General features: G+C 44.6%; 3 protein-coding genes across 7 annotated transcripts in view; 1 reads left to right on the plus strand and 2 right to left on the minus strand.

Moving 5' to 3' along the window:
* The first annotated feature begins 821 nt into the window (after positions 1–821).
* LOC128304256 (protein henna) lies at positions 822–4,651 on the plus strand. 2 transcript variants are annotated; one of them, XM_053041415.1, is made up of 4 exons: positions 822–851; positions 3,022–3,328; positions 3,403–4,025; positions 4,089–4,651. In XM_053041415.1, exons 1-4 carry the CDS (start codon positions 822–824, stop codon positions 4,473–4,475), a joined length of 1,347 nt encoding a protein of 448 aa, XP_052897375.1. In that variant the 3' UTR covers positions 4,476–4,651. The 2 variants fall into 2 exon arrangements, with proteins under 2 accessions (XP_052897375.1, XP_052897374.1); XM_053041414.1 differs by lacking the exon at positions 822–851 and adding an exon at positions 1,416–1,882.
* Positions 4,652–5,996: 1,345 nt separating this feature from the next.
* Positions 5,997–18,472, minus strand: LOC128304255 (circadian locomoter output cycles protein kaput). The gene is made up of 8 exons (XM_053041412.1): positions 18,365–18,472; positions 13,422–14,556; positions 9,732–10,311; positions 9,333–9,663; positions 9,045–9,261; positions 8,659–8,970; positions 8,086–8,555; positions 5,997–8,018 (listed from the first exon to the last, which is right to left on the minus strand). Exons 3-8 carry the CDS (start codon positions 9,767–9,769, stop codon positions 6,366–6,368), a joined length of 3,021 nt encoding a protein of 1,006 aa, XP_052897372.1. The 5' UTR covers positions 9,770–10,311; positions 13,422–14,556; positions 18,365–18,472; the 3' UTR covers positions 5,997–6,365.
* Positions 18,473–20,693: 2,221 nt separating this feature from the next.
* LOC128301479 (prominin-like protein) overlaps positions 20,694–24,971 on the minus strand; it is a 37,603-nt gene continuing 33,325 nt past the window's right edge. For 3 of the 4 annotated variants that reach the window (XM_053037984.1, XM_053037986.1, XM_053037983.1), the window contains one exon: positions 20,694–24,101. In XM_053037984.1, the coding sequence (XP_052893944.1) occupies positions 23,987–24,101 (115 nt within the window). In that variant the 3' untranslated portion in view covers positions 20,694–23,986. Of the gene's footprint in view, positions 24,102–24,700; positions 24,878–24,971 lie in introns of all 4 variants that reach the window. The other variant, XR_008287345.1, reaches the window with a different exon arrangement.

Below are 24,971 nucleotides of genomic sequence, written 5' to 3' on the forward strand. Positions count from 1 at the left end.
TCACTTGTCTTGCACTCTTCTCACTATGGTAAAAGCTCGTTTTGAAAATAACCGCTCGATTAATAGCGATATCGGATGTTAACTATTCAATTGGATAAATTAGCTCTGTTCATGGAATTCAGGGACATTTTCAACACATTTTCAATAACATCTGTATCCTTTTTAGATACAGTTGTTCCTTTTACACGATACCTTACCTTTCATCAAAATGAAAGGAAGGATTTTCGGACGATGGGCCAGCATAGCGTGAAACGTGGGTTACTCACTACCCTCTATGACTGCCTTATCAATAAAACAAATGTCCTTAATGAATTCAATAGTGATGCAAATGAAACTATTTGCATTATTACTACTCTCATCGAAGCACGTGTTTGCCACTTTATTTGCCAGGTGTAGTTTCAATAATATTCCATAGCTGCGCAGTTGCATTCCATCACACAGCAGGGCAGCACTGGCAACGCCTCTAGATGCATCTAGAGCGTCATCGGAATAGAAGTTTTTTCTTAATTACCATTCGAGTCTTCGCTCACCTCTATCTTGTTACTATCTGATGCAGGGTAGTTTCAAACAGGGTGGTCTATCACAACCCATTCCAGGCGGGTTGCCCCTTCTCCCGTGTTCCAGCAACAACGTTGAACTCGCCCAAACGACTACACGAAGCCATATGGTGACCGGATTCGACAGTCTATTGGACACCGGAACGATCATTCAGTTGTACTTTTACTTTCGTGCGGTGTGGACGCAACAAACTTCAAGTCTCAAGTAGCAAGTGAAATTGTAATCCATCTAAGTAACCCATCAAGCGTTTTAGGTGCTCAAGGATGTATCGATTGAATCAGGAATTGGATAAGGTAATGTAGACTTCCAGTGTAGTAAAACTTTTTTTGAAATATCGTTAAGTGCAGTTTGAACTCTCATAAACTTCTATCAAAATAAGGAATTCAACTTGGGCAGTAGATTGAAAACATATTTTTCCAATCACTAACTCGTGAGTGTCTTACAGACAGCAGGAAAACAAACAAGCAGCAAACAAATATCGGCCTAACAACACTTTCAGCGTGAACCTTTCACAACAAAGTTCACCACGTATTATCAGCACCCAATAATAATACCATTTTGATTGATCGTAGACTTCAAACTTAGTCACGTACGCATTCCCATGCACGTGCAGTAATTGATTCTTTAATTGGTCCTGCAACCCCACACAACGGTCAGTTTGAAAATAATGAAACAAAAAAAAAAACGATAAGAGATTAACTGCTCGCATGAGTGCGTTCACGCGGAAGCTGGTCCCGATAAACCGTCGACCGGGATGACAATTTGGTGGCCCAATTAGTGTCAGTGTCCGTTGTGCGTTGTTCGGTTCTGGCAGTCCTTATCCTCTCGTTTGGTAACCTCTTTTTACAGAGGTTTACGATAACGCACACAGCGTTAAGTAACGCGTACCGGACACCCCGGTTTGCCCGATCGCCGCAGAACCATCGATCTTTGGTTGGCTGCTTCGTATACAGCCGCTTATCAACGTTATACCGCGAGCTATTGACGCCATCTAACACACAAACCAGGACCAATTTCACATGCGGCAGAGGCAGAGATCACCAGATCGCGCGATCTCTGTTGCGCTATCGCCCGTGTGTGGCATAAGGCGATTTAAATGCTTCCTTCTTGGTGTCGTACCGGCACATTCCTAGCTGGACAACCGCTTGGACCGGTACGCACGGTCTGAAAAAGTCTCGTGGTGTGCTACTCTCCGCACTGTGCATATTATTTCAGCGATCGTTTCGCGTTTTCGTTTGGTGAAGTGAATTGTGCTAAGGTTGCTTAATCCTCAACTATCGAAACTACATACCACATCATGTACGAACGTCAGGAATCGCAGGGGGTACGTAGTGTAATTGTGTGGAGCTACTCGAATATTCCCGATCCTTTCCGTGGCAGATTGGACGGCTTGATAGCGCTAACGAAAGGGAAAACAAAAAAAAAACATACTCGCTTGTTGATCAATTGCGTTTCCAGATTAGAGCTTAAAACGTCTCTCTTTGGATCGTGCATGAACGCAAGAATAATTCAAACCCTGGGTTGGTAGCTGTATAATTATGTATTTAGAAAAACCCCAGCAAAAATCGCCTCAAACCAGTTTCCATGTTTAACATAATTAAACATCTGTAACCGTTTTTTTTACTCAACCAGTGCGAACGATAAAGAAACAATCACACTAAAATCTTGTTGAGAATTGTGCTTGATTCCGCATTCACTTACTTGCGGGGCACGGTAGATACCGCTGCATAAATTCACCTCGAAGCACATCGACGACGTGCCCATAGCGCCTCTGCAAATTGTTCGCTGAGCGAAGTGCAATCACCCGTCAATGTCAGCGGTGTGCAATGATGAATGTGAACAGGTTTTCCCGCTACCTCGTTCCAGCACCAGCAGCAGCAGCACTCGATCCAAAGTAGCCAGTGTGTCACCGCTTGGAAGGGGTTTTGTCCGTTGTGCCTCACTTTGTTACAGTGACTTCCGTTTTTAAAGCGATCCCTTTTCCCCAAGCGTTCGTTCAGTGATAAGAACGGAACATTTTATGACGGCACAAAAACCCAAATGCCCAGTCTACGACTTCCCATCCCAAACGTCCCGAATAGCATGGAACACAATCGGCAATCTTGGGCGATTGTTTCATCATTCTTGCACAGCCCCGTGTCTTGCGGAGCACACAAAAGCAAACAAACAATACGGAAACGCCATTAACCGCTACTGGTTAACCTGCTCCAAAGGGTGGGAAATCCGAACCGCGCGCGAGATCTAATTCCTTTCAGCAGGCGAAGTGGCAAGAGAAAATGGAAGGGGTCCCATATAAAGCGACAGTACGCGATCCGATTCGCGATCAGTGTTTACCAATCCTTCTGCCGGTTGATATAGAGTTTCCTTCCGACTTTGCGCGCTACAGTGCAAGAACTTTCACTGTGTGCTGTTACAATTGCTAACACGCCATTTCTGCGTCCTGTACAAAACTTTTCTATACAGCCCACCCTTAAGGAAGGCGGCTCATACATCATGGAGGGACACGATGCGGCCGAGGCAAAGAACGTGTGTCTCATCTTCTCGCCCGAGCAGGAAGAAGCGGGAGCGTTGGCGAAGATGCTTAAAATCTTCGATGATCATCGAGTGAATCTGCTCCACATCGAGTCCCGATCGTCTACCCGTGGTCCTGGGTACGAGTTTATGGTGGAGTGTGACGGAAAGCGTGGTACCCTTGGGCCCGCTATTGAGGCGATTCGGGAACGGAGCAACTACTTCAACATCATCTCGCGAGATTATAAGGACAACGAAGGTATGATGCAGCACGATCGATCAAGATTCAAGAATATTTAAACTAATTCTCTGCATGTGTTCCTTTCCTAACAGCTACCGTTCCGTGGTTCCCGAGACGTATCCGTGATCTGGATAGGTTTGCTAATCAGATCCTTTCGTACGGTGCCGAGCTGGATTCCGACCATCCCGGGTTTACCGACCAGACGTACCGAGAGCGCCGCAAGTACTTTGCCGACATTGCGTTCAACTACAAGCACGGTCAACCGTTGCCACACGTTGACTACACGGAGGAGGAAACCAACACCTGGCGTACGGTGTTCCGGAACCTTACGAAGCTCTACCCGACGCATGCCTGCCGTGAGCACAACCACGTCTTTCCGCTGCTGATCGAGAACTGCTCCTATCGCGAGGACAACATCCCACAGCTGGAGGATGTGTCCAACTTCCTGAAGGACTGTACCGGGTTCACGCTCCGTCCCGTTGCTGGACTGCTGTCGTCGCGAGATTTCCTCGCCGGGTTGGCATTCCGTGTGTTCCATTCAACGCAGTACATCCGGCACCCGAGCAAACCGCTCTACACACCCGAACCGGACGTATGCCACGAGCTGCTCGGTCATGCACCGTTGTTTGCCGATCCCTCGTTCGCGCAGTTCTCGCAGGAGATCGGTTTAGCATCGCTGGGTGCTCCGGATGAGTTTGTCGAGAAGCTAGCCACAGTAAGTCGCCAGGTTTTGGAACCTTCTTCCGAATTCATTACCATCTATTTCTGTCCTTCGCAGTGCTTCTGGTTTACGGTTGAGTACGGCATGTGTCGCCAGAATGGCGAACTGAAGGCGTACGGTGCCGGTCTGCTCTCGTCGTTCGGTGAGCTGCAATACTGCCTGACGGACAAACCGGAACTGAGGGAGTTCGATCCGGCCAAGACGTGCGAGCAGAAGTACCCGATCACAGAGTACCAGCCGGTGTACTTCGTGTCGGACAGCTTCGAGGATGCGATCCAGAAGATGATCAACTACGCCAATACGATTCCCCGCCCGTTCGGTGTACGGTACGATGCGTACACGCAGAGCATCGAAATTCTGGACTCTGTGCCACAAATCTCCAACCTAATGCGCAACATCCACAACGAGTTCGAGGTGTTGCAGAACGCGTTTAAGAAGCTGTAAGGGAACAGGGCACATTACACGAGCCATTCAGTACAATGCTGGTGCTTTTAGATAAGTTTTTGTTTGTAAGAGCTTGGTTTGAGCAAAGAACGAGCGAACTTTAATGATATTTTCTAAGCATTATCCTCCAAAAGCTTAAGCTACATGGTGAATAAAAATCACACGTTGTTATTTTACTTATGTGTTGCTCTCATCTTACCCTCAGATGTTTCTGGTGGTGTTCCTAGAGACATATTGATAATTGTCGTGCTGGAGGTCTAAAATAAGACGCCACTTCGCAATAACAACACACAAAGGCCATCGGACCTGATTCGATTGGAAGATTATTTTAGTCTCACTTGACACGAAAACAAGAAAAATCACACACCGAAAGTTGCGATTTCACTGTGTCACGGTTTCGGCCAATTGGCACTGCGATCATGCGGAACCGGTCGCAAGGTCATCATGCGAACTGATTATTGGTTTTCACCGATTGCTGTCGGTGGTACGCTCTTAGCGCTCTGTGTACAGTACAGAGCAGCTGCTTTACGATTTTCTTAAAAACAATAATTCTTGTTCAACAACAAAACTAAGTAATGTTCGATGTAAATCTCCCGCCATGATTCGTCATGGTTTGAGCAAAGAAAACAACATGGTCCAGGTCGCGCCTCCCGAAATGTAGATTAGCTTATCATTCCGGCACATGATTCTCTCATGCTCGGATGATTAAAATAGACAAAATAATACAAACTCATTAGTCACGTAAACAATGTCATATAAAGACGAATGGAATACCGAAGCATTGTTTTGAAAGGTTTGTTTGCTGTAGAAGGGTTCTAGAGAACATTTTGTAACTCTGGCTTGAATTGCGTTGCAACACGTGAGATTCCACGTGGAAAAGGCATTTCTTCGCATGAGCATTGCATACTTTTAGGCGCTTTCAAATGCATCCAAATTCTAAAGCCGCCAATTCGGGATGTTACTTGCATTTGCTCATTGACCAACGCTTCTAAACACTAAATTTAGAATACCCAGGGTTATAAAGCATCTTCACCATTCAAGAATGGTCTCGCCTTTCAAACAATCATTTGCGTAATTTTCTCGCTTTCATCCCTCCATTACATTTTCTTTTATTTCGACTCGTTTATCTGTTCTCCACACTAGCCGCCTATCATACACTTTATCTCACAAAAAAACTACAAACCCTAAGCACTTGTTCCCATTGCCAGGGCCTGTTGTTACCTTCCTATTACTTTTAAAAGTACCACCCCTAAAGCGCATCAAAGTAAAGGTTTGCTTTCACATATATAGTATTGTACAAATATATAGTATTGTGTGCAAAATACACGGTAAAAAACGACTTCATCACACCCTCTTGCTGGTGTGTACATCTGTGTGGATACGTCACTAACGGCTATACTTTTTGGTTTGTACTAAACCGACTAAAACGACCGATTTTCCCTTGGATGGTCTCGTTACACCCTAGAAGAAATCTGCATTTATCACCACATTTTGTTTACTATCCTCTATCCTCTTTTTCTCTCTCTCTCTCTATCTCTCTTCCCCGAGAGAGGAAACTATCGCTTTTCTCTACTTACTTACACATAAGCTAATTAGTACAATGGCTCAATAAGGGCTAGTAGCTACTATAGTTGTACAGTTTGCAATATATAAACGCTAATCTGCACTATGGAATAATTCTTCTTTGGTTGCTGGACAAGCTGAAACCTCGTCATTTACATATTCATACAAAATTACTTCGTATTACGCTACACATGCCTGGTGATTTCATCACCTTTTGTAACCTAAACCTCACGGACCCGTCACATCTTCAACCCCATCACTAGTTGTTTCGTTGTTATTAAGCTCGTTGTGTGTAGATGAAATCTGTTTCTCCTACTCTGCGCCGCCCTACATTTCACTAGTTTGCGAGGGACAGGTCCGTGATCCGGCATCGGAACTACTTGCCCCCTGATGTTGCTGCTGCTGGGCTGACGGTTGTTGCTGTTGCTGACCCTGTTGTTGTTCCATGCCGGAGGTAAACAATATTTGCGCCTGCTCCTGCGCCATCTGATACTGCAGCAGACCCATATTGTTGGGGTTGCTGCCGTTCCCACTGGTTCCCGTTGCACCGTCTGGTTGGGCACCCATCTGCATGAGCTGCTGCTGCTGCTGCTGGTGCTGCTGTTGGTGCTTTTGCTGTTGATTTAGGACGGATGAGGCGGGTGTTGATGTGGACGATTGGTTTGATTGGTGTTGCTGCAGATGATGCAGTGGTACAGGTGTAAGCTGCATGTACGATATCATCTCATTCGACTCTGCCAGCTTGCCCTGTCCAGTGTCGGTGAAATTGAGCTGCTCCGGATCGGGATGTAAAATTGGCTTCTGATCCGGAGGAACTACGCACAGCTGTTGTTGCTGTTGTTGTTCTTGGACAAGCTGCTGTTGATGTTGTGACTGTTGTGCATGGAGCACTCCCGAATGACTAGGAGGATGCTGTGCCTGTGATGAAGCTGGATGGTAATGGTGATGATGGAACGAGTTTCCATGTGCTGCCTGGTGATGTGCTTGTAGAAACGAACCTCCGCTATTGCAACGATCTCCCGGTCCTACACTTGGCCCTGGTCCTGGTGCGCTACCCGTTCCGGGCGGAAAGGGGAGCGATACGATGGACGGTAGCAACCCATACCGGGCCATAAGTAGTTGCTCCTGTACGCGACGCAACTCTTCCTGCTGTTGCAGTATCAAATGTTGCAGCTCCTCGTGTTTCCGCTGCAGCTGATCCTGCACTTGGTTTTGACTGGGCGTCAGAACGACACCGCCCGTCCCAGTCACTGCAGGATGATGTGCAACAGCGTACGCACCGTGCGGGGAGGTGGACTGAATCGGCGAAAGGACACCGGGCGCGGTTTCCGTAAAGCCAGCTACCGATTGTACCGGTATGGCCGTCAAATACTGTTGCGGTTCGATAAAACCGGTCGCAGTGATGATTTGCGTTACCGGTGGGGTGATGATCGTGGCCGGCGGTCGTATCGCTGCTGTGCTTGACGATTGTGGAATGGATTGCTGTTGTTGTTGCTGCTGCTGCTGATGTTGCTGCTGTTGCACAGCTGACTGCTGTTGCTGAAGAGAAGCTACCTGTTGCTGCTGTTGATGTACCTGTTGTTGAGACGGTTGCTGATGGGGGTGGTGCTGGGCTTGGAGTTGATGCGGATAAACGTCAACCACCGGTGGGTTTTGTATCATCGTTGGGTGCTGTGTTTGCTGTTGTTGTAGCGGTTGATGCTGCTGCTGCTGCTGCGCCTGGTGTCCCTGCATTTGTTGATGCTGCTGCATCAGTGGGTGGGATTGTTGATGAAGTTGTTGCTGATGCTGGAGTTGATGCTGTTGCTGTTGGAGTTGATGTTGCTGTTGCTGAAGCTGTGCGGGCTGTAAATGATGTCCCACGTTCGGTTGCGATTGCTGCGGTTGTTGTAGCAGGAAATGGGACACAGAATTCCTATCCTGTTGACTACCGTGCGATGATACCTTCGATGGAAATGTACTGGTACGCATGCGAGAACGCTAAAACAGACGAAATAAAACCCGTTTAGTAGACCAGCTCCAATTCTTCCAAGGACTTCTGACTCACCGAATGTTGCGTTACCAACGACTGACGGCTGGTATGAGATTCCGTAGATATGGACGTGGCCGAATCCGATCCCGGACCATGGTACGTATTGTACCGATGTCGCCCACGGTTCGATAGTCCTGTTGGAGAAACGCCGGGCGTTGGAGCTACCCGTGACGTACGGGAACTCTTCGAACTCCAAGGCGAGGTAGCCAGCAAACTTTGGGAGGACGATTGTTGGAACTTTCGCTCCACACCGTGGACGCTGATACTGTCCGCATCCTCAGAGAACTTGCTGTCACCGCCCGTCTGGTTGCGCATCTGCTTCATAACATCCGCGTAGCTTACCACTCGATGCGTACACACGACGAACTCTGGCTTCGAGTTCCACTGATGGTAGGTGATGTAGAACCGCGTCTGCAACCAGATCCACTGCTGGCCCTTGGTAAGAAACCGATAGTAGCACGATGTACCTTCGCCCTTCTGCATCACTACGACGAAAGCACGATTGGAAGGGGAAAATGGACGAACCATTAGTGGACGTGCCTGCCAGAACCGATCGCGGCCAGTAATTTATTAACACTGTGAGCTTACATGCTTCATGACAAGCCACCACCTTTTCCAGATCGTCAAAATGATAATAGTCATACCCGGAAGTTCCCAGCACTTCAAACGGGAGGTAACCGATGATGGGTGGCGCACGGTGATCGAGAAACAGGAACTTCCACTCGAGACTGTGGCGGGATGTGAACTCACTCTTCGTGTTGTCCACGATCGACATTTCGCGAATGAGCTGAGGTGTCTGTAGCCGTCCCGTGCCGACGAACACTAGCCGCGAGTCGGCATCGCTCGTGTAGCCACTAAACCGGGACGTCGTCATGAGAGATTCCGTGTCGACGTCACTTCCTGCAAGTAATGGAAGGTTCAAGTTAGTCGTTAAAGTTCGCTCGATACAAGACGTTATCCATTGTGGTACTTACGGAAATATCCAGTGAACTGCACATGCTCGTACGACACATCTGCCCGGTAATCCACCGTTCCTCGCTTAATGTAGCAGGAAAACGTCACCTGATTCTCGCGACTAATGCCTGTCTGCAGGGGATCTACCACGGTTGTCGGGTTTAGCAATATATTGTACAGATCGTTCTGATCGTCTTCGTACACCATATCGTAAACCGTCATATTCAGGAGGTCACTCTGGAGAAGAAAACAAAAAACATTCGGCTTACTTCTTACACAACCGTAACTTGTCGTCCACTCTTCCTCACCGGTAAATGCCCTAACAGCGAGGTAATACTTTCAGATGCGTAAAATACTCTCCCCGTAGAGGAGAACACGATGATGAACCCATCCAGCGCTTCCAGAATAAGGTGGGTAAACTCCTCATTCGATAGGAACGATGGTTTCCAGTCCGTTTGAATCTCGTGCACCCGGGAACGGACCGCAATCTCGTTATGGCTCTTGAGGAACGCGATCGTTGATTTCAGCACGGTTGACTTGTCCATCTTTCTACTGTTGGACGACACCATCGAGCTGAGCTCGTTGACCAGCAGATTAAACTGATCGCGCCGTTTCTTCTCACTGAGATTGCGAGATTTTCTACAATGAAGCAATCAATAAACACATCAGTATATCAGAGGAAAATGACATATGTGGCCAGATCTTACCGTTTCGTGTCATCCTTGTCGTCGGGATCTTCGTCCATGGCCGAGTTCGAATCCGTATGATGGTGGTGATGATGGTGATGGTGATGATGATGGTGATCGAGATCGATCGACCCGCCGTAACCCTCCACCTCGTCGAACAGGGTCCCCCGGGCGGGGTTGTGCTTTAGTTCCTCAATCTTTTTGCCGGTCTGTAAACCCACGCTCACCGAAGAAAATAGTCTGGAATACTCTGTTACGCTAAATGACAACCACCGATCGTAATGACTGAGTCAGAACGCGGATCCCGCTGATTGATTTTCTTAAGCTCCTAAAAAAATAAAACAATACGTATCCTTAGCGAAGTAATGACGCTTCACATTCAGGATCTCTGCGGCTACTTCCAACACTGTTCGAAACGGGTTGTGTTTAATTGTCTGTGCTTCGTATGTGGTCAAGGGATTTCTTTATGTCTCTTGATTAGGTTACGTTCGCAAACAGATAGCACGGAAGTGAATGTTCCAATTGTTGACACCAAATATCATCAGATCGAAATGCCATGCTTTGGATGGGCTGAGGCTATACAGTGAATTGGGTCGCTAATCTGTAAAGAAAACAACACATTTAAATGCGTGAAAAAGAGTGAAATGTAGCAGGAAAATGGAATTAAATTGGAAAAATTCGCGACCGGCGCGACCTACGTACGGCAGGACATGCTGTACTAGCTACGGGTAAATAAAAGTCTTGCCATAAATGCCAAAAAAGTGGAAAAAGTCAAACGTGTCCCTATATCCAACCCAACTTGGCTAAAATCAGCAACGGCGATGAGTCAACGTTTGAGGCCAGTAGGTATGCCGGTATAATTACAAAAAAAGGCTAAAACGTTGACACGTGAATAACATCCTTAGGTTTTCTTTTCGGAGAAATCTTCAGCCATTGTAGGCATGGAGGATAACTTTTCAATAGAATAGGTAGCAAACACGTGTCGCTTTACACTTTTCGCGAGACAGTCAGAGATATTCTCAATATAATAAGCAAAGCAGTGCAAAACCCCTTTTTCTTTTCTTAACTTATTCCAAGGTCAGGTACCTTAAGGATCAACTTTTCCAGTTGATTTGAAATTCTTCGTATTTTATTGAAAGGTAAAGGTATTTTTTATATGGAAACGAATAAGACTAAATAAAAACTTTGCAAAAACAGCATCCGAAAGCTCTCCGGCATAGAGAATAGCACCAGTAAACATCACGTTAGTTTGTGGTTGATTGTACGATAAAAATAAACACCGGAACAATTCCTCAATAAACACACAAACCGTACACAGTGATGCATACAACCGGAGCAAAGGGAACTGTTTTCACGGGCACTTCATTGAAGCCTGACAACGGCTCCGATCATCTATTCCAGCAGGCAAATATGTACCGTTCATGATTCCGACAACCGATCACAACAACCTGCCACAGTGTGGAACGATTCCGGTCGCGATAGGAAAAAGCCAGTACAAACAAACAACTGTAAGCGCCGACAAAACCGTAGTAAAACGCGTACGCGTCATAAACAAGTGGACTGTCGTCGCGACAACGCCACCGTGCCCCAACGCTTTGAAGTGCAGCAGGGTGAGTGGCAAAGGGGTGTTACGCAATGCCACAACTAGTGATGGACTTACCAGCCACTTACCACAACTAGTGATGGTGGCTGCTGTAGAGACGTGTTCGTGAGTGTAGTTGCAGCACACTACGTTGATGCATTTAGTCGTCGGGAGGAACTTAGGGGTGCACCCTCAGCTACTGCACTCGGTGTGAGTGATGCACCGTTAGAATCGCACTCGCGATTGTAAGAACGTTCACAATAGTAACACCGACCAGCAAATGCATTACAACGACTAGCAAAGATGCTTGCCTTGATCGAGTGGGCCCGTAATTTGATTTAGCCGGGAACCGCCTCGCTGTGTAGTGGAAAGCTTCATTATACCCGTTCTCGGTCACTTTGCCCATGGATCGATTGCAAAAAGGTGCGTAATTACACCGTGTTGAGAGTTGGTTCGCTCACGTCAATCATATTTCGACTTCTCGCAAATGATTACAAGAATACGGTTAGGCCGAACAAAAACACGAAATGATTTCTTTTTCATTCTGTGCACTTTTTTCTAGAACTCTCTCAAATTTTGTCTATGTTTTTCCCATGTTTTGAAACATTATACTCAAGCAAAAATTTTCCTTAATTATTCCAGTAGGACGAGAATCTCATAACTATACAAATAGAGACTTCAGGGAGTCATGCATGCCAGTCTAAATATCATCTATCATAATTAACATCTTTCACGTGAATGTAAACCAGGCATGAAACATTACTCAGCTGAATATTCTAAAAGGACGCCACCAGGAAAAAAAAACATTCAAATAATCATTTAACGAAACGGTTCCTCGGGCAGTCTCAACTATGAAGCGTTCAGCAATTGAATGAATGCATCATGCTTAAGTCACAAGAGCCTTCAGCAAAAAATCAGCACCTCGCTCAATAAAAATCAAGAATCATCCTTAATATCTTGCATCATGTACTGATGTATTCAATTTGCAGTCCTTGCATTATTCACCCTTTGCCTAACGTCGCCTGTTAAAGGAATAGTCCGTGCTCAATCTCTGTCCAAAGCTACAGACACACGAGTAGCATCTAGAAGTGAACGAATCAATTAGCTATCAAAGCTAACGAAAATAATAAAACATAACGTATAATCGACATAAGGAGAAGACACAAGAAGAAGTTGCAATGTAATCCAAAACTGCATCCATCATCTCGCTAGAGGATGTTTTATTCAACAGTACAGGGTCTCTTCTTCGCGTGTCAAACGCAATATACCTTGACAGTTTGATATCGAACGATGCGTCCTAGTCATGAGCGGATGTCAATACTTCTGACGCATTGCAAGACGCCATCAGCATCCGTGCAGCTTCTATTACGTGTACGAAGAAGCCGGCAATCGGAATCACGCTACCGGCGCCGTTCAAATCAATTCGCCACTGAACCTTTCCTGTACGTTGTGATCTAATAGATGGTGCTGTTTTGCATATTGGAACACGATCGCCGGATTGTTCGTGATGTCTGATCGCATATTATCAAGTATAATATGCTTCTCGGTTCGGTCTTGTGGATGGATCAACAATGTACCTTGAAGAGTATATTCAATCCTGTAATCCAATGAACTCTGGGGCGAAGTTGTTGATCTATCTAGTGATCTTTCGGTTGCTCGATTGACATTGCCAAGGGAAAGCAGTGATGATGTTGTTAGAAAGTAACTTGCCACGCAGGCCACACAGTGTACGTAACACACTGCCCACACGACGACAATTGGCAAATTATTGGCACTTATATGCCAACATAATCAGTCACTTAATGCCACGGAGTTGCGGGACTACATCTTTTGCACTTGAACCACACTCAACAGTGCTGGATGTTTGAATAATCGAATCACACACGCTTGAATGTCTTCTTGAGATAAACCCACCCAACGACCAGCTGGAAAATTGGCAAGCGAATCGATTCCGAAGCTCACCACGCTTTCCTCCTGCTCTTTTCGCCTACTTCTGTTTAGTATCTAGAGCCCGAAGTTGTTATCTAACCTCACTTTTCAACTCATGCCTGTTTCGTCAATTATCTGAATAGGTTTGGATTTTCTTTGGAGCTCTGGAAAATTGCAACAATGTTGAAATACTTGATTACCTTTGATTCAATTTCTTCGTTAGATTAATGCTTCCTTCTCCGGCAAATCACTGACAGCTCTTTTTGCACTAACCATACCACAACAGCAAGGACACTTTCGTACATATACCACAGAGAACTTTTTTTTTCGTTGAAAACTCCACTATTCGCCAAAAAACTTGGACCAGATGGGAACTGCTTTTCAAACTAGCGCCACCTAAACGCAACACAAAACACTGCGTTTGCAACTTACGTCACCCACTATAATACTAGCTCAGCTCGTATTTCACCACCATCTCACCAATACACTATCGGCTCACGATCACTATCTTCCTCAAAGTCACAAAGCACACACGCGCCGTTAAATCTCCGTCTCCGGCAAGTCTCCCAAATGCCGGTTGATGTAGAAAAAAAGCGAATAAAGGTGTTCCCACTTGTTGATTTCCTACACGGGGTTACTCAAATCGCAGTGCCTTACCGACTAGGGGCTGCTTTACGAAACCATGCTGAAGCAACTTCGCCTAGGCTCACGTTGCATTTGCTGGAATCGGAAACACTGATGGAATCCTAGGCAACCATTTTCTTTTGCTCCGTATACTGCGCCGAGACTACACAAGAAGTGGTGGTTTCATTTTTCTCTCGCTTTGAATCACTTTTTCCACTTCTTCATCACAGATTCAACTCTTTCACACTCACACACACGGCTTTGGGGAAAATCTTTTACTCACTTCGAGGGAATACCTGTAGTACTTCCGTTGGTGAAATAATAAGAATAATTCATCACACACATACACAAACGCAGAAGGTTATCTGGACGGCGTGGCAGAAGGATGCTGTTTCTTTCCTTTTCGCCCAACAGCCTCCTGTTGCTTTTCACATCGCCGGAACATCCGGTGTCGGTATTTTCCGACTACTCACTCTCTCTCATTCTCACCCTCTTTTTTCCTTTCTCACTTTGCTTTTTTCACAAACAGTAAACCGGGTTTTTCTTTTTGCTGGATTTTTTTCTTCCTGCCTTCACCACTACAATAACGAAACACTGCACACCCACCCTCTTACGCTGGCCGTATCGGGTAACAACCGGAGCAGAACTTATTTTGCTTCCTTTTTTTGCACTTCCACAATCAATCAAGGATAATGCAGACGCTGGAGTTTGCTGGAAAATGGGGTGGAACGAGAGGAACAATAAATAAGGCTCGCGTGCAAAGGGAGATAGCAAGAGATCAAACGGAATTGTCTCACCCCTCCACAGTTCTTATTCAATTGTGTGGCAACGGATGACTTTTCCTGGTTGTATTCGAATTTCCCATAGAATTTTGCTGGTTTCCTCGGTTACGCGCAGTCGGTTTGCTGCCCCCTGGTGGACGGTCAGTTTTCCATTCCGTCCACCCTGGCCGTTAACTTAATTAAAGGTAAGGCAGCAATTTTCCGACAAACGTGGTAGCTATATTCGCCTTAAACGTATTTGTATTGAACACAACAAGTAGCACAGCCTAGACATTCGAAGTGGAGTTCGTGTTCGAATTCACGTATAACTCACCTCACCGTATGGTAGCTAAAATGTATCATGTACAACTATTTGCTGTGTATTATTACCAAACGAATTCGTAACTATTTTGAATGATATTCTTGAAACAATTTACACAATATTAATCTGATTCCAACATGGCAATTGCGGACGATTATCCACCATTATAAATACGCTAATCTTTTGATCAACAACCCCCTCCATATTGAAAATTAGTTGCACACAAGCACGTCCATTGCAGATATTTTAAATTGTGCTTACACCGGGAGCGATGAGGCTAATTGAAGCAAATAGTTTTTACATTTTCCAGGAATAATTTGAATAAAAAAATGCGATGAAGCTATGGAAATAATATTTAGGAGAAGTTTTCTTAACAAATCTCACAGTCACATTGTATCTATTGTTACTTAAAATGTCCTTAAGCACCATATTGCATAGGTGTATGGGCATACACATTACCAACACACTATAACACACTACTCCTTTACAACCCTCTGGCGCTAACGCATCCAGTGATAGGTAAACGGAAGATACAAGCCGAAAAACATATCGTTTTGCAAGCTGCTTTTTCATATATTACGCAAACGGTTGTTTCACCCTACAACGATGTGCCCACCACGGTAATCCTGCCTGGTATAATCCCTACCGACGATCGTGTATTTGCGGTGCAGACGACGAGACGAACTCGTCCTGCCATCCAACCATCCAAGCAACCATGAAACGTTGGATTTGAATGCACGCCAACAGAAAGAGGGAAAACGAGTGAGAGAGACAGAAATAGAGAGACAAGAGAAAGAGAGAGTAAGGAATATAGAAAGAGAGAGAATGAGAGAGAATAGCATCGTGCGAAAAAGAAGGACGAAATGCAGGACAAAGTAAGCGAATATTTTTCAAATCGCAACGGTTTGTACACCTGTTCCACCGTTTCCCACCATCGGGAGTCGGTATATTTTCCTTTCCCATCAATAATGCTGGAGAAAGGTCCCGATGCCTGCGACTGGCAGGACGGAACGAGTGTGCGTTATTCAACAGGCTCTCGTTCTTCGGCAACTGGGGATGGATGATGATGTAACTGGGGTTTGGGGACGTTGGTTGGGTACGTGGGGTGAAGTTCGAATGTTTGTTGCGATATGGACGACAGAAAATATCCAACCTCTTCGCTCACCCCTCCTAAACCGTCTCCTCGTTCCCTCCCAAGTAGTGAAAACAAATAAAAAACCAAATAAAAATGAAACCAACCCAAGCACAAAGTATTCCGTAAGGGCGCTGCAAATGACGACGAATCGGTACGTTGGAGTTGGATTCCGGTACTGGGACGGCACTTTTGCGGTTTCGGCACGGTACATCGTTTGCTTGTAACTATGTAATGGGCAAAAGAAAGCAGGACAAAGTCACCATGCTTTGGTTCCCCATTGCAAATTGCACATTTTTGTCTTAAAAAAAACTTTATAACTGGGAAAATAATAGGGTACTGATTCTAGAAGAACTAGTTGTAGAATATAAAACTACAAAATCTCTAGATGAATTGGATGATGTATTATAACCATTACCTTTTATTATTGATATATTTTGGATGAAAAGAATCGACAGAACGAACATATTTAAGACGCGATTCAACAGTTCAGCCATTTACCTTAACTAATCTATCTACTAACTTTCACATAAACCTATATAACATATTGCAATAATCAACTAATGCCTACTATTTCGAGGTTCTCGTCTGGAACTAGACTAGGACTAGACCTTCGATAACAAGACATTGAAGAGATTCCACATAAAACAATTCTCCTCTTCAAATAATTTGAAGTAACTATGCTAAATCTTTGCCAAAAATAAGAAAAATTCTCCAATTACGCTTACGATAGCACAGTGGCGAAAACAACGAAAACAATGGCTAATGTGTAAGATCCAATTAAAATCCGGTTTGTAGCGTTTTCTTCGGGCTGAGGTAAGAACGCAACAAGCTTTAGCCTAGTGTGTGGCTGCGCGATAGGCATCAAATTGGCTCTCCAACTATCAAACAACACTCGCCATTATATTCACATGATCTTTTCCTTATCTCACCAATACATACACAACAAATTATGGGAACATTAGCAAATGCGAATTAACAGCCTGACCCGACGGCGAACAACCAGGCGCCTCCGTTGGGCGTAAGATATTCGGTGTTTTTTTCGATTTCGATCACTCGTAATCACTCACTTGTTCCGCACAGAAAGTAGCCTCCAGAGACACGTTTAAACTTTCAAAACTACTATTAGCATCACACGTACTGTGGCATTAATTAATCGATCTTTCTAATCATCCACTGCCCATCGTTTCGCATCCGCACTCTGGTTGACATTCAAAACCGCAAACATTGCACAAACGGCACAACGCACAACGTCACAATCACAAACAGCATTCAAACGAAAAATCGCATCGTTGCAGTTCTGATGCTCTTTAACTGCATTCGATGGCCTCGTGCGTGTGTGTGCGTGGGCTTCTCACTTCCATTATCACAGGTAGAATTGCATTGCTCTAGCATACGCACACAAACTTACACAGAGAGTGCATGTACGCACGTAATGCTTCCGGCACGAAGAAAACCGCAACGATGATGATGCAAGCTTGCAAGCTGGCTAAACAAATTGCACTTTTGCTGTTATCTCCTCTCGTTTGTTTTTTGCATCGCTCTCACTCTTCCTCTTTTTCCATCGAACGTTGTAAAGACACACGCGACCCCCACTGCCCTCCATCTTGCACACGTCCCTCCACAACCCACGCGCACCCAAGAGCAAGGTCACTGGACACACACACACACACACACACACACACACATGAGGAAGGGCGGTAAAACTACGCGACACGTGTGCAGTCGGAATAGAGCCCGCGAAATAGTACGTCAACTTCTGCTTCTCCAGCAACCGCTGCTACGCGATGAGATGATCGTGAGACTAGTTGGTGAGATTGTGAAGACGACATACGGCACACATATTGCAGCTACAGCAACTGGAGTCAAGCAGAACAAAACGCAACACACACATACACTCCCTGATAGACGATGCTTTTTATAGTGCGCCAACATCGTCGGTGCACCTATGGATCACCCGTCACCCTGTTTTGAAGTATCTCTTTCGCGCCATGAACAATAAATAAATTACGATAAAACTACCCCCATCCACAATCGGTGTCACTTGTTGCAGTGGGTGCGAGCTCGAGTGGCCGTATCGGGCCACACACGAGGCAGCATCGTACACTCCCGGTCAACAACTCACAAAGCAGATGATAACGAAGCCTAATCATTAAAAGCACTACTAAATAAAAACATTCCCACACGCCACCCGTGTTTGAATTGACTTCTTTAACCGTTCATTAGAACGCCATTTTTGCTATTCCAATTTGTCTCAATCACACACATCGATTTCAGGACACTCGGTAGACGAAGAAAGAATACCTTTGGCTTCCGGTTTTTGAATATCCGTATCGAAACGGATTAAACTGAGCAGAGTATCGCAGTCGTTGGAGGCTGGTGTCGTAAAAACGGCCCTTCCTTGCACGCGCGTCAACGGCCAACTGAACGCGGTGCGTTCATCGACGGTAGGCTTTGGCGAGCTGTGTCGGAGGTTCATCGAGTATTGCGCCAGCAGGGAGTCGCATGCAGGCGAATCAGAGAGTTGTTCTCGCATCTCGCGACGGCTGCGAGCGTTCATTCTATTGGGAATGCATGAATGCACGGGCGCACGCGCCTGATGCAGTTGGTCAGTGAATCGTTTGCTAGTACACAACTTCTCACACTAGAAATACTGGCCAGAAATGCTCAAATACTCACACCTTCTAGGCGGTATTATCTGCCAAACTAAATTCCAAATCTTACAGTGTTTAAGATATCAATAAAGTAACCCTTTTGGACAATATAACGGCTCCAACATGCAAATTATTACGAGTTCTTTAAAAAAAACCATAGACACTTCCTAATGTCATCAACAAATTCCCCAATAAAAAAGTGTCTGCATCCAATTCTACCTCAGTACAATTCCTTTCATATGCGAAGAGTACTCGTCAAGCAATGCGTCACCAGTTCTCAGTCGTTCGAACAGTCATCAAGAGCAGCTTCCAGCTTCTGACCAGCCTCTATTTATCCATTCTATCCATCCAGACCGTTCTAAACACGATCGCGAAAAGCATTATGCAACACATCAGCACCTCCCACAGCGATCGATTTCGATGTCCAATCGGAACATCTCTTAACAAAATCACAACGGAATGGAAGTCCAAAAATCGGTGTGTCACTAAAAATCTGTGTCTCGGATAAATTATTCTCCCAGCATCTCCCCCACCACCCCCTCGATGGAGGGTATATTAGTGCAGTGTCTGGTAAATGTTCTCGAAACTGTGACAAACCGTGACAACCGACCATCGATCGTGGTTTCGAACAGAGACCGTAGCTAGCAGCTACTGAATGGCAACTTCGAGCAACTTCCATACACAGGCAGGCAAGTTCATCCCAGTCCAAGAAGATTCTTCAGGGCTCCCTCCTCATCTTGCATGGATTTATGGTAAACGGCGGTGGTCGTATTCAGGTTCATCGGAGGAACCGCCTGGAAGCGTATAGACAACAACACAAACTGCCCAGCATTGTAGAAGCCCTTCTTGGAACTCTCCCGGAACTGATCACTCAGGCAGAGGGCAATCCATTCTTGGTCGGGTTCTCTTTCTTTGCATATGACCTCGTAAAATGCATCACAAGTTTCGGCTCAACCGCGGATTCAAATCGATGATTCTGGACTTCTGGATGGAACACACGACAGAACACAACAATATTCGATTGTAGCATTATAAATGCCAATAAGTACTTAACAGTTCAAACATAGATGACGATAGACGATATACAACTATCACGTATAAATAAGTCTAGTTACGTTAGACTTCTGCCCTCTTTACGGTTCAAAGTACACAGCAGATAAGGTTTTACTACATTCATACTGCGACTGTCGTCTAAAATGGCGCGAAAACCCCTCCCGGTGCAGCTCAAGATGCACAATGGATGCAGATATACGCGCGGGCGTGTGCTCGTTGTAGTTACGATCGGATCGCTCCCTGCCCTTCGTACTCCATGCTCCATCCTCCATCCACGCTTCCTAATGGTGTGAATACACGGTAAACGTCACGTTCACATTCCAAAACCCTGGAGCCTCCTCTGTCGTCGCCGTATGGCGTATTGCCGGTGGATTTCCCTTCGTTTCATGCTCGCTTTCAACCACACACAGGCTGCTACTCATTATCTAGAAGCTGCACTCCATAAACCGAGGACAAGGTGGGATAAGAGGATGGCACTTGCAGACGCGCCTCGTGTAAGTTTGTTTTGTTTGTCTCGGCGCGATCGGCAACCGTGTGAACTGGCGGCCATGTTGGCGTATAGGAATGGTAAGGTAGAATGCCACCGGCAAAATGGCTCGTGTGCCGTTCTCGCGTTGCAGTGATTAGATTGCATAACACCGTTTGGAGCTGTATGTGCAAACTGTCAAAGTGCAATATGCGACTTCGATTGCACGGCGAAATTGCGTTTGTGTGCGTGAGGCGGATAGAGATTCGCAATCACCACCAGCCGTAGTGTTGCGGCTTGGCGATCTGACCATTGCTTGTCATCATGACTGACCTCATCTGTACACTGTTCGAAGCTGGCACAGGTACACCGGATTCGTTGTTTATCGACATCTTCTCAATTGATCATATGATCATATGATCATCAATTCATCGTGCACTGATCGTCAAATTCATTATGTTTACTGTTTGTCATTTTTATTCATATATTATCACTTTAGTTTGTTTTCTGTTATCTGCCATAGTTTATCGCTCCTGTCTGCTCTGGTTGCTGTGTATGGTATTTCTTTGTATTACATTGGAAAGGTTCATATGCCTCTTCTCTTTTCCCTCCCAGTTACAAACCGCACCTCAAATACCGGGGATCTGTTCCTTGTTAAGCTCCAATGTAGAAAAAAAAACAAATACGCTGTACTAATTACGAGTTTAATCTTTCTTCTTCTGTGCTAAATTTCTTCGCGGATGATGTATGTTTGTGTCACGATCATGTACACCAATCAGGCAGCAACATCACCGGCCCAATGCCTGTGTGTGGCAGCAGCTGCTGTTTGGCAGGTTGAAATCGAATTTTTATACTCCATGTTTGCCACATGTTCTGTAGTAGGTACACACGAATTATACACGAATAAATGCTTCGTTCTGCTGTTCTGCCATGCATAAGGGAAAAACCACATTGAAATGTTCATTACAACAACTTCAGCAACATGTAATTTACACCCTCACCTGGGGGGGTGGAATTGTTACGAATTTCGGTTCCGATTCTAATTTTGTCGTCTTCTTGCTTTTTTAGTCTCGTTCGAAACGCTTCTTAAATCATCGTTTAACCTTACCACGCTACTACCACGGAGCGGATCATCTATGTAAATGTTCTCATCCCTTTACACTATCGCTTTAAGTTCCTGCACTTGGTTTTTATGTATGTATATGTATGTGCTGAGGTGCACTTACTTTGCCGTTGGTTGAAACGGGATGTTTTAGAAGGATAAAAAGGGTTTGTTTGTTTTCTTTTTTCTTAATAGCTTTAGTACTATTGTTCGTACATTTAGAATCGTGTTTGACTGTTCCGTTTCTCCATAAGCACGCGCAGACGTCACATCTATAGGTTTGTGAAAGTTGTTTATGTGATTTTTTGTTTGCTAAATAGTAAGTTAAGAAAGTCTTATCCCATTCGCATTATAATATCCACGCACGCACACTCCGGCAAAAATCCTGCCAACGAAAGCGAAACGAACGAAACGGTTTCGACTGGCATTCAAAAGGACGAGGATGTGAGATTGTAGATTTGCTGTTTTCATTTACTTAATCAACACAGTGATAAAATTCTATTTGCTGAGCACGATAATTTCGTAGATATTTTTGCCCTTCCTTTCAGTATGTTTTAGCGTAAAACGATCCACACTATTTGCCCATCGTAATTCTCCCGACCGTTAAATATGGTTCAAACACTGCAGCAATCGCATCACTTGCTGCCAAACAAAACTAAATTGCTCGAACTAATAATAAACCAATATAGAGCTACTGAGGTGCAACAAATTATACTAAAGAATAACGAATTCACAATGCACTGTTTCCGTTTTTTTTTTTTAAATATTCTAAATTAAACTAAACGAGCATTCGAATTATTAAAAAAAAAACACACACACGTATTTGCAAATTCAGCCTTGGAGCCACACACCAACAAGCCATCGGTGACAATACCGATAGCTATAGATTTAATCCACTGGTGCAATCAGGGTTCCAGCAGTAAATTTAAATGTGTATGCTTTGTATGCAAAACAGTATAAAATCACGAACATACAAACTAAAAGCGAGATTCTGCTACTTTTAAAGGATATTCTGGGCTTCCTTTTTCAATCCACTCAACTACTCAACTGTGCATTTGGCTTAGCGCTGCTCTAAGCACCGGACGAAGTGAACGAAAAAATTAAAAAAGCAACATATTAAACATCCCAAAGGGCAAAGATGTGAAATGAATTTCAGTGCCTTGTTTTTTGGGGCTGCGTTGCAAACAGTTCTTTTCTGTGCAATTTCAACGCCATGCTTGGAATTTTACTTACATATACAGCTAATCAGCCTTGGGCATTATACCAGCACAATTGTTCGACCCTTTGCTTTGTTTTTATCCGGCAGGTCGATTTGCATGCAACTAAGGAACGTGTTCCTGTTCGTACAAAGCGAAACACTATAGCCTAAACTCAGCATTCCCATCGATTCGGAACCACAAAATCGATGAATTCATTTGGGCCCCCTTCCTTTACCCGTACTGCCCCCTCCACTCCTCTTCGTATTTTTCTCACACACTCACCACTCAGACACGCTCCCCCTTGCTACCGATAATGCTATGCCTACGGATATAAACTGAGCATTGTCCACCGTTCCTAAACGAGATCTAGAGGTGGAATTCACTATCGATTACATTGAAAAGTGAGTGGTTTGTGTTAACGCCACTGAACGCAATTAGTGTAGAAAAACGCACAGAATGTAAGAATTCAGTATTCAATCTCTTTCGTAAAGGGCAGTATATGATTTCCTTGTCCGGCAAAAGACTGATTGATCGCACGATCATAATCTAGTTTACATTTTCAATAGTTCAATTATGCCTTTGTAAAATTATCATCGTTGAGCAAACAGACGACCGTGTGCAGAGGATGACCGATTTAAATATATATGCTTGTACTTATCGCGGATGACATATGTGTTTTGATTGATCTCATTCGAATCGCTTGGTCTTTTTTTGGAATGAATTGTATCTACTGTCTGCAATGTGGTATGTTCCCACTCAGAACGTAACCAAAGGTAATCCTGTGTGTTCATGTACGCCCGTTAAAAACGTATCAAATTGTGCCAATAGGTAATGATAGGTGCTTTCTAATCTTGCCGATGCTCACACGTCAGATCCTGCACTCGAAACTGGTGCTTTAGGCAACTGTACTGTATGCATACATTGTTTCTATCTTTTAAATGCTTTTACCAATCGTTTGCAGCTTGTAGAGGTGAAATGCAAAGGAAAAACGAAATACATTGCTGACTGTCTATGCGGAGCACAACAGAAGAATATCAAAAATCTGTCTATTCAAGTTGACGCACTGATCTAAACAATACTTTTGCTGCTTATTGTTTAATGCCTCTCTGCATGTCCTACACATGTTCAGTACATCGTTTAAGAATACAAACAATTATAGTTTTATCGATGAAAAACTATTCCTTTCATATCGTCGATGGCGAACTTATTTATCATAGTAAAAAAGAAAACGCAATGTGGTCCAATTCAGCTCGCCTTCAACCGAGTGCTGCAACGAATATTTTCCGAACGTATGTTCAGACACGCAAACTGTCTGAGCTGAGCGTTGGCACGGGGTGTTTTGTAGAAGAAGCGATATCAAATTCTTGTTTCACGGAGTATATTTTACGTCGTGTTTAGAGCAGTTCCGATGCTTCCTCCCAAAAGTGATGACCACACACACTACTGTCCCATTTACTCATGTTCACTCGGTGCGCCCGGATAGTAGTACGGCGGTGGGCGTTCATACTCTGCTGCTGGTGGGGCCATCGGAGGATTCTGGTACCGTGGCGGAGCGCCATCCCAATTTCTGAAATTATTCAAACACAATTGAAACACTTGTTAGCAACGTGGCTTGTACCGATCGTCGGCAAGTTCGCGAATGATTCGCCACTTCTAGCAATGCGAAAGAAAGAAAGGTGTGAGAGGGCAGGGAGGAATAGAAACGAGTGCAAATTTTCCTTTACTATGTACACAGTCATACATATACATTTACACGTGCACGCGGGCTTCTTTTCAGTTCCGCGCTTTCATCCAAATCACCAACACACATACACATGAACATACATCTTTGGGCCTAATGATTGTTCACTTAATCAATCCTTTTCTTTACATTTCTCCTGTAAAACTGGCATGATCATTCAATTCCTTAACTAATTACAGTACCAATTATTTGCATATCTCTCGGATTTATAGCTCGGTAACAATTTCCTTTTATCATCGCCAATGCGCTTAGACTTTGCTTTTATAAAACCATAAATTTCAGAACCAAATCAATTCTCAGCTGGTAAAATCATCGACAAAAGGGGATGGGGAAAGTGTGCGAGCGTGCTAAGAAAGGCTACGGAAGAGGATCATTGGTATCGATTCTTGGGCAACCAATGTATGCACTCGAACGTTTTTACTCACAGATTACTGTAGAGGCTATATGCTGTGTATGTCGACTGTCTTGGAATATATTATTGCGAGTGTTTTTTGCTAGTAACAGCGCAAGAGAGTCTTTACGAAATAGGACGATAGTATTGTTGCTGTTGCTGCAAACCGAACCCGGGTCGTGGCCGACCATCACAGGTCATATAGTGGCATCTATTTCGCGCGGTTGAGAAGCAAAGTTAGGACGTTGGTATCGTTCGGGTAGATACAGAATCGATTGATTCACACACAGTATAACAAAGTACGA

Source organism: Anopheles moucheti, chromosome 3, assembly GCF_943734755.1.
Source record: "Anopheles moucheti chromosome 3, idAnoMoucSN_F20_07, whole genome shotgun sequence".
NCBI classification, from domain to species: Eukaryota; Metazoa; Arthropoda; class Insecta; order Diptera; family Culicidae; genus Anopheles; species Anopheles moucheti.

Bases quoted from the DNA above. Each gene is read 5' to 3' on its own strand.
- LOC128304256 (XM_053041415.1), top strand. From the start codon at position 822: ATGTATCGATTGAATCAGGAATTGGATAAG. The intron at 852-3,021 runs GTAATGTAGACT...TTTTCTATACAG, and splicing joins TGAATCAGGAATTGGATAAG to CCCACCCTTAAGGAAGGCGG. The intron at 3,329-3,402 runs GTATGATGCAGC...CTTTCCTAACAG, and splicing joins AGATTATAAGGACAACGAAG to CTACCGTTCCGTGGTTCCCG.
- LOC128304255 (XM_053041412.1), bottom strand. From the start codon at position 9,769: ATGGACGAAGATCCCGACGACAAGGATGACACGAAACG. The intron at 9,664-9,731 runs GTAAGATCTGGC...GCTTCATTGTAG, and splicing joins GACAAGGATGACACGAAACG to AAAATCTCGCAATCTCAGTG. The intron at 9,262-9,332 runs GTGAGGAAGAGT...TTTCTTCTCCAG, and splicing joins CGCTGTTAGGGCATTTACCG to AGTGACCTCCTGAATATGAC.